This window comes from Sander lucioperca, chromosome 6 (genome assembly GCF_008315115.2).
Source record: "Sander lucioperca isolate FBNREF2018 chromosome 6, SLUC_FBN_1.2, whole genome shotgun sequence".
NCBI classification, from domain to species: Eukaryota; Metazoa; Chordata; class Actinopteri; order Perciformes; family Percidae; genus Sander; species Sander lucioperca.
The window spans coordinates 14,104,065-14,117,185 of NC_050178.1; the positions used below are offsets into that span (position 1 = coordinate 14,104,065).

General features: G+C 40.0%; 2 protein-coding genes across 4 annotated transcripts in view; both read right to left on the reverse strand.

The window, feature by feature from the left end:
• The window catches only part of chd5 (chromodomain helicase DNA binding protein 5), a 53,488-nt gene extending 50,050 nt beyond the window's left edge, over nt 1-3,438 (reverse strand). For 2 of the 3 annotated variants that reach the window (XM_031302035.2, XM_036002149.1), the window contains exon 1: nt 2,963-3,438. In XM_031302035.2, the coding sequence (XP_031157895.1) occupies nt 2,963-3,029 (67 nt within the window). In that variant the 5' untranslated portion in view covers nt 3,030-3,438. The remainder of the gene's footprint in view (nt 1-2,962) is intronic. The other variant, XM_036002148.1, reaches the window with a different exon arrangement.
• A 977-nt stretch (nt 3,439-4,415) lies between these two features.
• rpl22 (ribosomal protein L22) lies at nt 4,416-11,372 on the reverse strand. The gene is made up of 4 exons (XM_031302093.1): nt 11,246-11,372; nt 10,751-10,861; nt 10,280-10,404; nt 4,416-4,603 (listed from the first exon to the last, which is right to left on the reverse strand). Exons 1-4 carry the CDS (start codon nt 11,255-11,257, stop codon nt 4,459-4,461), a joined length of 393 nt encoding a protein of 130 aa, XP_031157953.1. The 5' UTR covers nt 11,258-11,372; the 3' UTR covers nt 4,416-4,458.
• Nucleotides 11,373-13,121: the final 1,749 nt, after the last annotated feature.

The following is a 13,121-nucleotide window of genomic DNA, read 5'->3' on the forward strand; positions in this document are numbered from 1 at the left end:
GTATCAGCAGGATAACAATGGATTTGCAACACTTTTTGATATGATCAAAAAAGAAGACAGCAAAGACATTTACCACTGTTACAGAGAACCACCATACTGTCTGTATAGTGCGGATATCTTCATTTAGCCACAGAAAAATCTTCATTAAGACATAATAAATACAAATTATTGTCTAATTGTCAGTACATGTACCCTTCACTACATAGTGGGTCGTCATAAGGGATGACAATGCTAAAGAGTTCCTTTGATATGTTTATAGCCAACAACGTAAAATACAAAAAAATATCATGGCAGACGTAAATCAATTTCGGGTGACACATGAAAATGTTTTGATTTTTCAAACTGGATTACCATTCACACATCCTCACTAACCTGCCATAACCAATTCCACCTTACCTCTCATATACATGATTAACCAACTACAGGGTTATTAGGGACATGCAGCAGTGCTTGTGTTCTCCCTCAGGCTACGACTGGCAGTCATAGATGATGCTTCAACACTCAAACACTCCCTCTCTGTCTCCCCGCTTCTCTAACTCTGTCTCTCTCCGTACTGCACACTATCCAATGCAAGCCTGTTGGTATTATTCTGGTTTATGAAAAACATTGTGTAGCCTATAGGAAAAATGGCAATTCCTACAAACCTGTCAATTTGATAGAAAATCATGTTTTAGTCATAGATAGAAATGATAATATGCAGATGATATACTTCCATTAATATATCCCCTTTGTTGTGACAGTGATACAGTACTAAATACACCAGCATTTGAGGCTCAAGACCTTTAAAACGAGCATGAACAATGAGCAAGAAATGCACCATGGAAACCATGTTGGTGAAAATGATTCATTAAATGTTTTGTCTCTAAATGTTCCTTGGACCTTTTCAGGAGATAGCCTATACATGGGACTGTCTAAAGTACCTTCATATAGACCAAAAACTCCTTTGTAATGTAGTTGTGTGTAACATTATCACTAAACAGCAATTAGAGGCAGACCAATGGCTGGAGACAACATTGCATTGGCTTTTTACACTCAACTTTGACTTTCACTCAATCTATTGTTTTAACCATGAAACGTTCCACATTGTGACGTGAAAGGAAAGAAGAGGACAAAGCAGCATGTTTTAGGTGTTGCCCTTGACATCAACCCATCGAATCAGCCGATGCCTCAGAGCGAGCTGCAAGAAAAGAATCTATTGACTGCACTGGCCAAATTGACCCCGTGGCATAAAGATTACTCATGCCCAGTAGAATGCACTTCATCACCTCAGCCTCTGACACACTGGACCAGGTAACAGATCCATAGCCCTTTAGGACTTGGTTTGACTGGGATGTACATTTTGATGAAGCTGGCTCTCTGGCTGCTCATGACAGACACCCTATAGTTACAAGTTTGACTGCATGTTAAAGTCATGGCAGTTCATCTCTTTAGCTAATCCCATCATTGGTTTATCATAACCAAGCAGACATTATGATGCCTCTAGGGCTGCAACTAACTATTGTTTTCATTGTCGATTAGTCTGTTGATTATTTTCTCAATTAACGGATTAGTTGGTTTGTCTAAATGTTATTTTTTTTTTAAACGGTGAAGAATGTACATCAGTGTTTCCCAAAGCCCAAGATGACGTCCTCAAATGTCTTATTTTGTCCACAACTCAAAGATATTCAGTTTACTGTCATATGAGAAAAGAAACTAGAAAATATTCACATTTAAGAAGCTGGAATGGAATTTTACCATTATCAAAATAGTTGGCGATTGATTTAATAGTTGACAACCAATCGATTATTCAATTCATCTTTACAGCTCTAGATGCAGCTGTCGAGAAAATCCAAATCTTAAACTACTACTATAGAAAACATAATTTTAGTCAGCTCAACACTGACTGGGATTTCCCAAACTAATCAGGTGCTTTAACAGTTTTACCAGCACAGCTATTAGGACAAAGAATGGTTGAGTGTATGGACACTGGCCATAAGCCCAAAGAAAACAAAATGACCACAATTTGGCGAGCGTCTTGTGGACAGGTCATTTATTAGGGAATCTTAACATCCCCTGTGCCTTGATTAGTTTTTAACATCTTTAAGGATTAGGAAATGTCAATGTATAGCCTACAACAATTGGTTCATTGCCATAGTGGCTGACAGATTCATTTTACAGCCACAAGAAATATTGCACACATTTGGCTGAGAACTGAAGCTGAGCTGCGTGTCAAGAATGTGGGTTAGAGTTAATTTCAGTTAGTGTACGACCTAGAGCTAAAGGGATGTTGATGACCTGACCATGGTCATCATCAAAAGTGCACAGGGTCAAGGTAAAGGTAAAGGCACACCATGAGCACTGTTTACTGTAGCCTACACGTGGCTTTCACACCTCTGCGGCCATGCAGGGCTAGAAAAAAAAACATTAAAGTTGGAGCAGCCTCCTGATCACAAGTGGAAACAGCACAGCAATGCATCACATATAACAAAACCAACACGGATATGTTGTCACTGTAGCCCATTTCTAGGCTACTTAAAAGCATATGCACACATTCATTGAGAAACATCACAGCACCGAATAAATTGTCATGGTTTTAAACAGCTTCTCTGAACCAAACTTGTGTGTTTGGACTTGGAGCTGAAAACCATTCACTTGTACACGCATGCATCCTGTGAAAGAAAAGAAAGAAGAAAAAAAAAGACAGCCTCCAGAAACCGTGCAGCAGGGTTTTCATCATGCCCCCAAAAATCAGACTGGGATGTGAGGACAGCCAGTGGCAAATCCAAAAACCCGATCCCACTTTTAAGACACTAGGTCGTGCAAAGAAATAATAGCATGACTGTGCTTATTGCACACCACCCCCCCCCCCTCCTCCTCCTCCTCTCTGGTCTCAGGAACGCAGGACAAGCCCTTTTACCCGCATTCAAGGCGTAGCGGCGCAAAAAGAATCTGAAGGACACCCCGCCTCCCCCCTTCACCTCACCTGGCATATCGTCTTCAAAATCCATGTCGTCTTGTCCCTCGTCTTCATTACTCAGCGACCCCGGCATCTTTATCTCATAGCCCCCAAACCCCTTTTAGGCTGAGAATACTGAAAGTTAACCCTCCAGACGCCGCAGCCCAGTCTCTTTCTTCACCCAAAAACAAATGTAGGCTATATTCCTCGCTCAGTTTAAAAAAAATAAAAAAAAAAAATTTACATTTTATTTATTTTTTTTGCAGTAAATCTGGGGATTTTTCTCCACGAGTAGAAAAAATTAAATTAAAAAAAAAAAACATTCATATTAATTTCCACTGATCTCTATCCAGGTCTTCCAGTCTGAAAAATAAGAAAGACAAAAATGGAACACACATGCCCAGATTGTGACGTCTGGTCTGTTGCCATGACGATGCATCCCATAATTTCACCCACAACTAGTTAGTCATGCTCTCTTAGTAACCACTCTAACTAGTAGTGTGCAAAAAAAAAAAAAAAAAAAAAAAACACACACACACCGCGAGGCAACGCCGTGCATGCGCCGCTAATAGGCGGATCCAGTCCCGCGCCTGTCGCCTGCCCGTTCCCTTTTGGCAGTCCGGAGAATGGAGACAGAAACTTCTGCTGCTTCACTGTTCATGCACAACCTTTACTCTAAATATGAAGCCAGGCTGTAGAAAGGAAACAAACACACTTGTTTTTTTTTGTTTGTTTTTTTCTGAAGGGAACAGGGTTATGTCTTTTTTTTGGTTTTGGTCTAATTTCGGTTTTAATTAGCGCCTAATATCTAACGTAGAAATAACCATAGTCAAAATCTGTTTCATTTTTCAAACTTTCACTTTTTTCCAGACACTAACAGCCTGATGCATGCTGTGAGCGGAGTCCTGGCTGCCAGTGGGCTAACTGTTGTCAAGGTTACCACAGCTGTAACAGAGAATGCCCCACAGAGAGCTCGCCAGACAGAGCACGAGTTTCAACTGCACCTAAATGTATCAAAATACACTAACCAAGAGCCGGAAGTGTCCTGAACGCACATGCTGCAGTGGAGTTCCATTTTAAAATGTTCCCATTGTGTTTAATTGTAGCCTTTTTAGTAATTATAACCAGCATAATTGTTTTGTTTCACCTTTGTCCTCTATTAACATAATGCACAAATCTACTTTTATGTTAATGTTATTACTTTGGTGGCTCAGATATCTGTACACAAGGCACCAAAGCAGAAGAAACGGATTCTCATTGGAGAACCCTAGTCAGGTTAAAGTACCAGAAAAATAAAGGTAACAAAGAAGAAAAAAATATATATATATTCTAAAAATGGCTATTTTATTAGGATTGTTTTAATTGTGCATCTAAATAATGATTATTACAACACAGCATACAGTGTTATGTTCACATCTCTGGTATGTACAGAAGCCTCTGTGTGAGAGAAAAGAAAAACATAAAAAAAAAAGACAACGGATTTTCTTTTCTAGTTTGAAATTTTATTTTAAGTGGTGTGAAGTTTAATCTTCATCCTCCTCCTCCTCCTCGTCCTGGTTGATCTGGAAGTAGCGCAGCTCATAGCTCTCCTTGGTGTTGGCCACAACCCGCAGCCAGTCTCTGAGGTTGTTCTTCTTCAGATACTTCTTGGTAAGATACTTCAAGTACCTGCAAGAGATGAGGAGGAAGGGGATACCATCACAGAAGTATTAGTCAAAAGTACAGGTGGGTCATATTTATATTCCTAATCACTTTGAATCTGCACCACAGAGTTTGCAGGTCTGCAGCCTGTTATGTGCTTGGACAAAGAAATGGGTGAACTAACTAATGTCAAACACAACTAGTAACTTTGTAATTGTATTTCGGATTAACTGGCCCGAGATCACATGTGGTCCTGATGGCATCATCGACCTGTGACGCAGCCGAGTGTGAAGCAGCTGGGATGAGGATCAGCACCTCTAAATCGGAGGCCATGGTTCTCAGCAGGAAACCGATGGAGTGCCTTCTCCAGGTAGGGAATGAGTCCTTACCCCAAGTGAAGGAGTTCAAGTACCTTGGAGTCTTGTTCGCGAGTGAGGAGACAATGGAGCGGGAGACTGGTCGGAGAATCGGCGCAGCGGGTGTGGTATTACATTCAATTTATCGCACTGTTGTGACGAAAAGAGAGCTGAGCCAGAAGGCAAAGCTCTCAATCTACCGGTCAGTTTTCGTTCCTACCCTCACCTATGGTCATGAAGGCTGGGTCATGACCGAAAGAACGAGATCCAGGGTACAAGCGGCCAAAATGGGTTTCCTCAGGAGGGTGGCTGGTGTCTCCCTTAGAGATAGGGTGAGAAGCTCAGTCATCCGTGAGGAGCTCGGAGTAGAGCCGCTGCTCCTTCACGTCGAAAGGAGCCAGTTGAGGTGGTTCGGGCATCTGGTAAGGATGCCCCCTGGGCGCCTCCCTAGGGAGGTGTTCCAGGCACGTCCAGCTGGGAGGAGGCCTCGGGGAAGACCCAGGACTAGGTGGAGGGATTATATCTCCAACCTGGCCTGGGAACGCCTCGGGATCCCCCAGTCGGAGCTGGTTAATGTGGCTCGGGAAAGGGAAGTTTGGGGTCCCCTGCTGGAGCTGCTACCCCCGCGACCCGATACCGGATAAGCGGACGAAGATGTGTGATGTGATGTGTGAGATCACATAAAGGTCATTTGAAATAATGCAAGCAGTTTCCAAATGACTTCAAATCAAATTCAAGTATACGCAGATTAAGGAAGGGCTGTGTGTCACTTGCAGAAATGCATTCAATGCATATTTGAATAAAAGGATAAACGGCAGATATATCATACGTAGGAGGTTACAAATAATTATACTGGATATACTAATAGCAACATCTCCCAGTGACTTCTTCCAGTCATATATCAAGTGCTCCATTTAAGAATAAAAGTGGCAGAGTCCCCCTCTGGTGGTCGTGTTCCGGGCTCAGACAGAGAGTTTGAAGTCTTCATGCAGCATTGTATGTATGTATGTATGTATGTATGTATGTATGTATGTATGTATGTATGTATGTATGTATGTATGTATATATATATATATATATATATATATATATATATATATATATATATATATATATATATATATATATATATATATATACACACACACTTTTTTTTTTTTACAATTCATTCATGCACATTTTGGCGTCTGTCGTCCTGTTTTTCCCACTTAAGCTTAGTGGTATATGCCCATATACACAGTATATACCTAAAGTAAACATGGATTTTGTTTGTGGTTGCTGTGCAACATCTTTCCCAATAAAAAAAAAAAAAAAAAAAAAAAAAAAAGTCCATAAATATCCATCCGTAAATACAAGTAATTTAGCTGCTTTTGGTTTCAGGGTATTGGTATTGTGCATGCTGGCTAGAGGTGTTGAAATTAATCAAATAATCAATGCAACGGGATGCGGACATGGACGATGCTGCATCGATGCAGTGGCCCACCATAATCGATTATAACGCAATGACGTCGCTTGTTAATTTTCCGGCCACGGCATGAACATTCAAATGAAAAATAACAGTCTCAGTAACCTAACCCGTTTCTCTCTCACACATTATACGCTATAATAAAAGTAACACATTACCTAATTCTCAGTATTAGTTTATCTTTTCTTAAGATTAACATCATTGTAGAGAATAGCTCGTTACACACACACACACACACACACACACACACACGAGAGCTGAGAGAATCACAAATCGAGAAGAGGAAAGAAAACACTGAGAAACATTGAGAGACACTAGAATAGTTAGCTTGGAGAAGATCTAAGTGGAATAACGAAGCTGAAGAGGTGTAGCTACACTACGGCACTTTTCCTGTCTAACAGCAGTGGTTTAGAACAAACGTTGTGCTAGTGTGCCTGGCTAAAGTTGGAGCTAACGGACTAGCTAAAGTTGGAACTAAGGGCGGAGAGTTGCTGATTTGGAGGATGCTGATTTTGGACCGGAGAGGATGACAGCGTGTTTCCCTGCTGAAGAGGACTTTGCCGTAGCTGGTGACTGGTTTTCGTTTTCGTGTTCGTGTTTGAGCTGTGTTTCTTGGACTAACAGCTAACTGTAAGTTGGATTTCTGTGCGTTTGCTTCACTGAAGATAACGCCCTGCACGTCCACACAAGCTACCATCAGGCCCACCACTTTTTTTTTCTCCTTTTGGCGTGTGTGTGTGTGTGTGTGTGTGTGTGTGTGTGTGTGTGTGTGTGGTAACACAGTGGGTTTGAGTAAGTTTTACATTGAAACTGCTGTAAGGAGGAATCATTTTGTGTAGCTGGAGTGTTTTAAGTGGAAACTGATAGAGAAATGGGTAAAGGGGTAGTTGTGTGTAATATCATTTGAAGAAATATTGCAGTTAGCATATCTGAAGGGTGTGATTTGTGTTATGTTTTTTTTTTTTTGTTATTCAATCTAACGGCTAAATATTATTTGTACATTTAAGTTATCGTTCAGTAAACAATACCTTTTTTGTTAAAGAGTTGTCTGGGGTCAGTTTATTCCAATACAGCACAATAGATTTGCTGGTTAAAAGTAGGGTGGTACATGACTAATCAAAAAATAGGTACACCTTCGTGGTAGCTACCTTAAAGAAATGAACCCAAACACTTCTTCATTCCAGTCTAAAGTTACTTATTGCAGAATGGGCATTGCACTTGACAATGCAAGTTTGTCAAGTCAAATATCCTATATGGCTTTAATAGAAAAATGTTTTTGACGCATCGAGATATCGAATCGAAGAACTGCTAATCGTAATCGAATCGGGAGATCAGTGAAGATTCACACCTCTAATGCTGGCTCACTGTTACAGCTTACCGGGACACTTTGATTACAACAGAGCCATCGTCCATGTTATTAGTAACACCTGTGCCTTTTCTACTTGTCAAAATGTCTGCTGTGAAAAAGGCCTGTATATATTTTTTTTTCCTGCTCCTTCAATGTAGAGTACTTCCTGGCGAAACATTTTTTCAATGTTTAGAGCACCGCAAACTAAATTCCACTTCCATTGTATCGGGCTGGTGGCACAAGCCTGTGCAGCAAAGATCTCAAGATTTGGTTGAAGTGGCTTTAAATCTCCCATTTCCATTGGCTAAAAGTAAAATGTTACAGGAACCTTTGAGACACAGTACTTTCCACTTATTAACGTCGTCTTATTTACGTCTCTATTTTTAGAATGAAAATACAACACTGACATACTGTGGTAGTCTTCACCCTGGGTCAGTACTGTGATGTGCGTACATCAAAGTCCTTACCTCAAATGGACCCTAATGCGTTTAAACACCTTCAAATCCTCAGTCAGAACCACATTTGACTCCGTCAATGCTGTAGTCTCGCTTTGCCAGACCTTCCTCCACAGCGCTGCGGAGGAGGGTCTGGCTAGTCCACACAGCATCCCGGGATGGGAGAAAAAAAAAAAACGTGCTCTGGTTTATTGGAATTTCTTTAAACCAAATCACACTCATTGGGCAGCGCTAAGCGCCGGACGCAGGTACGGTGCCGCTGCAAAATAGCCTCGGGAAGGAACTTGTTTTGGTGGAACACGTGCACGTAGGGAGGCGAGCTCTGGAATTAAAATGGCTGCGGAGTGTGCGATGAGAAGGTTACTCAAAAATAAAAAGGTCGGTCCTATCCAAGGTTATAATAGTTTCAATTTAGTTTTGACTCTTGGATTTTTATTTTAGTTCGTTTTCAGATTGTGTTTGCTAGTTTTATAGTTTCAGTTTTTCTGAAAAAGTTTATTTTTATATATTTAGTTTCACAGTAGTTTGTTTTTGTTAGGGCCAGGCATAATGTCTCAGAAGTATGTAGCTACATATACATAAGAAAAAAATACATGGTTGGAGAATAGCCACGATCTTTCATTTTAAATCTTTTGCACTACTTTAGTGTCCAATGTGGAGTGATTACAGCACAGCACTATCTCATGTCAAGTCCAATCTATTTCTGTGGTTCAATGTCACGAGAGTTGACGGAAATTCATGCCGTCTCCTTTTTTGAGAGACTTGACTACAGTGTGCGTCGCATTAGGTGTAAAAAAAAAAAAAATGTCTAAGAAGAGATTAAAAGTGTGGCTCCATTCTATCAGGCTCGATGCACATAGCGCGCGAGATGAAATATATGCAAAAAAAGGACATTGTTGCCAAGACAAATTTGATAAAACTCTTGAACGTGCATGGAATAAATTGAAGAGCAGAAAGTTGCTCAGCGTTCAACCGAAAGAAGAACGGACCGCAGCCTACCGGTACAGAGCCTCCTTCAAAACCTCCACCATCCCAGATTACCTAAGACGGCGCTATGATGAGTGCAACTTTAGCAGGTAGCCTAACCGTAAGAGAAACGTACAAATTTAGACAATTTGAACATAGTTGTTTACTTAAGTTAACGACACCGTAATAGGTGCGGTGACTTAGCTCATGGCTATAGACAGCTAGCGAACTCAAAAGAAGAAAAGATTGATAGTAACTGATCACCTTGAACTAACATAGGTTAAGCTTTTTAAACTTGTGCTTATCCATTGGGTTGAGTGGCTAAACAGCTCAGCTATCTTTTTTTTTTTTCTCTTTCCATTAGCGTCTGCCCCTGTCCACCCTGGTGTGAGGACAACGCCAGTACGTGTCAATCCTTTCACACTGGCAGAAAGAGGAAACACGTTTAAGGAAAAGCAAGATGAGTGCCACAGGGCAGTCACCAACTTTATTGTTAAAGATTTGCTGCCTTTTTCTGCAGTGGAGGCTCTATGGTAGATGGCAATACATTTGTATTTATTGATATGCTAATAGACAACTTTAAGTGGTGGTAACGTATAAAAAACATTTTTATGTTATGAAACTGCTTTGAGTAACAATGCCAAGGAGCTGAAAAATAAAACTGAAGATTTGTACCATAATGTTCAGGGACGGGTATCGAGGTTAAGGTATTCTGAATGATATCCAGCCCTACAGAGGACATTTCGGGTGGAGCATTACTAGAATATGATAGTAGAGATGATAATAAATAAAGCTATATTTGTTTGGTGTCTACACAGTTTTATTTATTAATTTTATTTTTTGTAATCATTTGTTGTTGAAACATCAGCAATATTAAATTCACTAAATTTGTCATTCTCTTTAACAAAGATAATTACTTAGCTGCTTTAGGAGACGTGTACAAACATCACTTTAAATTATACAACCGTCTGTTTTTGTCACATAGCATCTTAGAGCGACCGTGCTGAGCAGAATCCCACATACATTAAGACATGTCCACATGCAAAAACACAAAAAAAAAAATTCAGTCGCCGGATGTTACAACAGCTGCTACAGCTGAATTGGGTTTTGTACCTCTTTGAGAAGGGAACTTCAGAGTTCACAGCAATTTTACTCTTGCTCCTTTCAATGGACACCACACCTCCGCCAAGGCTTCCAGCTTTGCCGTTCACCTTGATGCGCTCCTGCAGGAACTGCTCCTGTTAAGTGCATTGGACACAGAAAGTCACATCCAGCAAGTGTTAGTAACACATAACCCCGAAAGTAACAGAAATAATTCGAAATTTCTGTAACAAATGGTTTGATGTACAGTTACAAAAGAGTCTCTTTCAAGTACTGACAGGTGACACGTTATGGTTGACGTATTTTTTTTAGTTTCCATCAGTGGATAATAGTGTACTTTATTCCAAACTGAACTGTAACCATCAAATCCAATGACTTGGGATTGATCCCCCTGATATGACCGCAGTGGTTGACACTCAGTGTCTGACGGCTGCTGCTGTTTAACAGATAAGATGTCTCTTGTGTCTAAACTGGTCTACTTACAAAGTTGGCAGCATCCATGATGCCATCCTCCACAGGGTGAGTGCAGTCCAGGGTGAACTTTAGGATCTGCTTCTTCCTCTTCCCACCCTGTTTCCTGACCACCTGCTTTTTCTAGCACAGAAATGGAGAATGTTACTCAAACAAACGCAAACAACCACCATAGCATATGTAACTATAAAACAGCTAGAGGACGCAAAAATAGCACATGTGATTCGCCATCGTGTTTCCAAGGCTGTACACGACACAACTTTAAAATAGAGACCTCTGAATTTTGTATAATCCATACACGCTACTAGCCATGTTTCACTGCTAGCTATCGTTAGCGTTAGCCCAACGTGGCTTTAGCCTAACTTTACACAGTAAACAACGCTAGAAAAAAAGAGGCTAAAACATCCGTGGCTCCTGTAACACCGGTTACATACACTTCTGCGAGTGCAAAAAACAAGTTAAAATACATCGTCAGTATGCCGTTTATTTGATCATTTTACTACTCACAATCGGGGCCATGGCTGACACATTCAGCAAAAAGGAAGGAGGAAAGGCTGCGCAGGAACTATAATACCCGGCCGCAAAATCGATCGCATCGATTTATCTGGAATTGATTAAGAAAAGTGGATTCCAGGTGTACTCGTGCACTAGCTTTATCTGATACAGAATCAGCTTTAAAGTGTCCAAGTAGGCTAGTGTATATATATAGAATACATAATACACATACAAGAAATACGCACATGTAAACAAATAGCTCTATGAGAATTGCAAACACAATAATGCAAAAGTGCAAATGGGATAAATAAAGAATTTTTAAGGTTGGTAATATTTCTGAGGTAGGATATGGCAGTATAGTGTATCTTTGACAGCTATTTACATGTTTAAATGATGTGTTTAACACTTTAAAATATATAATTTACTTGAAAGGTGGATGCTTGGTGTTACAGGCTTTGCACAGGGATTGGTCCTGACAAAATGGACTGGTTTAAGTGTTCATAATGGTGACAGTCTGTCAATAAACTGTTCCTTTGGCTGGTCGTTTTGGTGAACAGTGTTATGTGGTGCCTACCAGAGGGGAAAAGCTGAACCAGGTGAAATTAAAACTACATCCATGCTAATTATGCGCAACCAGTTTTTTAACAAAGAAATGACAACCTCTTACAGGGGTGTAAACTGGGGCAACAACTGTTGAAAGAGGTCAGACTTATCCATTACTGACCAACTGCCCGCTGAATCAGTACATTCGTAAATTAACTAGGAGTGAATTAATCTTTCCCCAAAAATGTGTCTAGTTTAGCTGCTATTATAACAATGATTATTAGATGTAATGTTATCGTTGCTTAATTAAGAAGAAATATTGCAACTACAAGAACAGCAAAACTTCAAACAACTGAACCATCTTGATGAAGGCCGTGAGATGTGGTTGAAAGCTCTGGAAAAAGCTAAGCAAGTGTACCTTGAGTCAAGATTATTTGGTAATGCTTTATTTTACATCCCTCATTTACTAAACATTTCTAAAATGTTTCTTGTTACAGATTATTTAAAAAAAATTTAAATTTTTTAAAAAAATGTTATTTGTCTGGAAGTAAGCATACAATTCAACATATATGGAGAATAAAGTTTCCCATAATTAATGAATAATTAATTAAATGGGTTAAGTAGTTATTTTCCCTATAATTAACACCAAATTATAAAGTTTTTTAATATCCAAGGAAATGATTAGACAATGATGGACTTGTAAAAAAACGTGTTACCCGTTATTTCATGAAATGCACATTTTTGCTCTTGAATTAGAATGGATATGGATTGAATGGACTCTAATTATTATTTTTTTTATATATAATAATGGTATTTGCTTTTATGCAACCTAACCAAGCTTTATTCATGCAGCACTTTTCTAAAAAGTGCTTAAAGGTCCCATGGCATGAAAATGTCACTTTATGAAGTTTTTTAACATTAATATGCATTCCCCCAGCCTGTCTATGGTCCCCCAGTGGCTAGAAATGGCGATAGATGTAAACCAAGCCCTGGGTATCCTGCTCTGCCTTTGAGAAAATGAAAGCTCAGATGGGCCAATCTGGAATCTCCTCCTTATGACGTCATAAGGAGGAAGGTTACCTCCCCTTTCTCTGCTTTGCCCGCCTGGAGAATTTGGCCCACCCATGAGAGAGAGACATCATGGCTTTCAAACAAGCAAAGTGGCAGTTGGTCAAGGCCACACACACCCCTCTCTCCTCCTCAATAGCATCAGACACAGAAATGGCACATACTAAGGAAAGCTCATTGTGGTACTGGCTCTAGTGGCTGTAATTCTGCACCAAGGCTGAATTTCGGGAAAGAGACTTCAGATACAGTATTAGGGGACCACTAAGGCCTATATAAA

Bases quoted from the DNA above. Each gene is read 5' to 3' on its own strand.
- rpl22 (XM_031302093.1), bottom strand. The intron at 10,405-10,750 runs GTAAGTAGACCA...TGCACTTAACAG, and splicing joins TCATGGATGCTGCCAACTTT to GAGCAGTTCCTGCAGGAGCG. The intron at 4,604-10,279 runs GTACAAAACCCA...CATCTCTTGCAG, and splicing joins GAAGTTCCCTTCTCAAAGAG to GTACTTGAAGTATCTTACCA.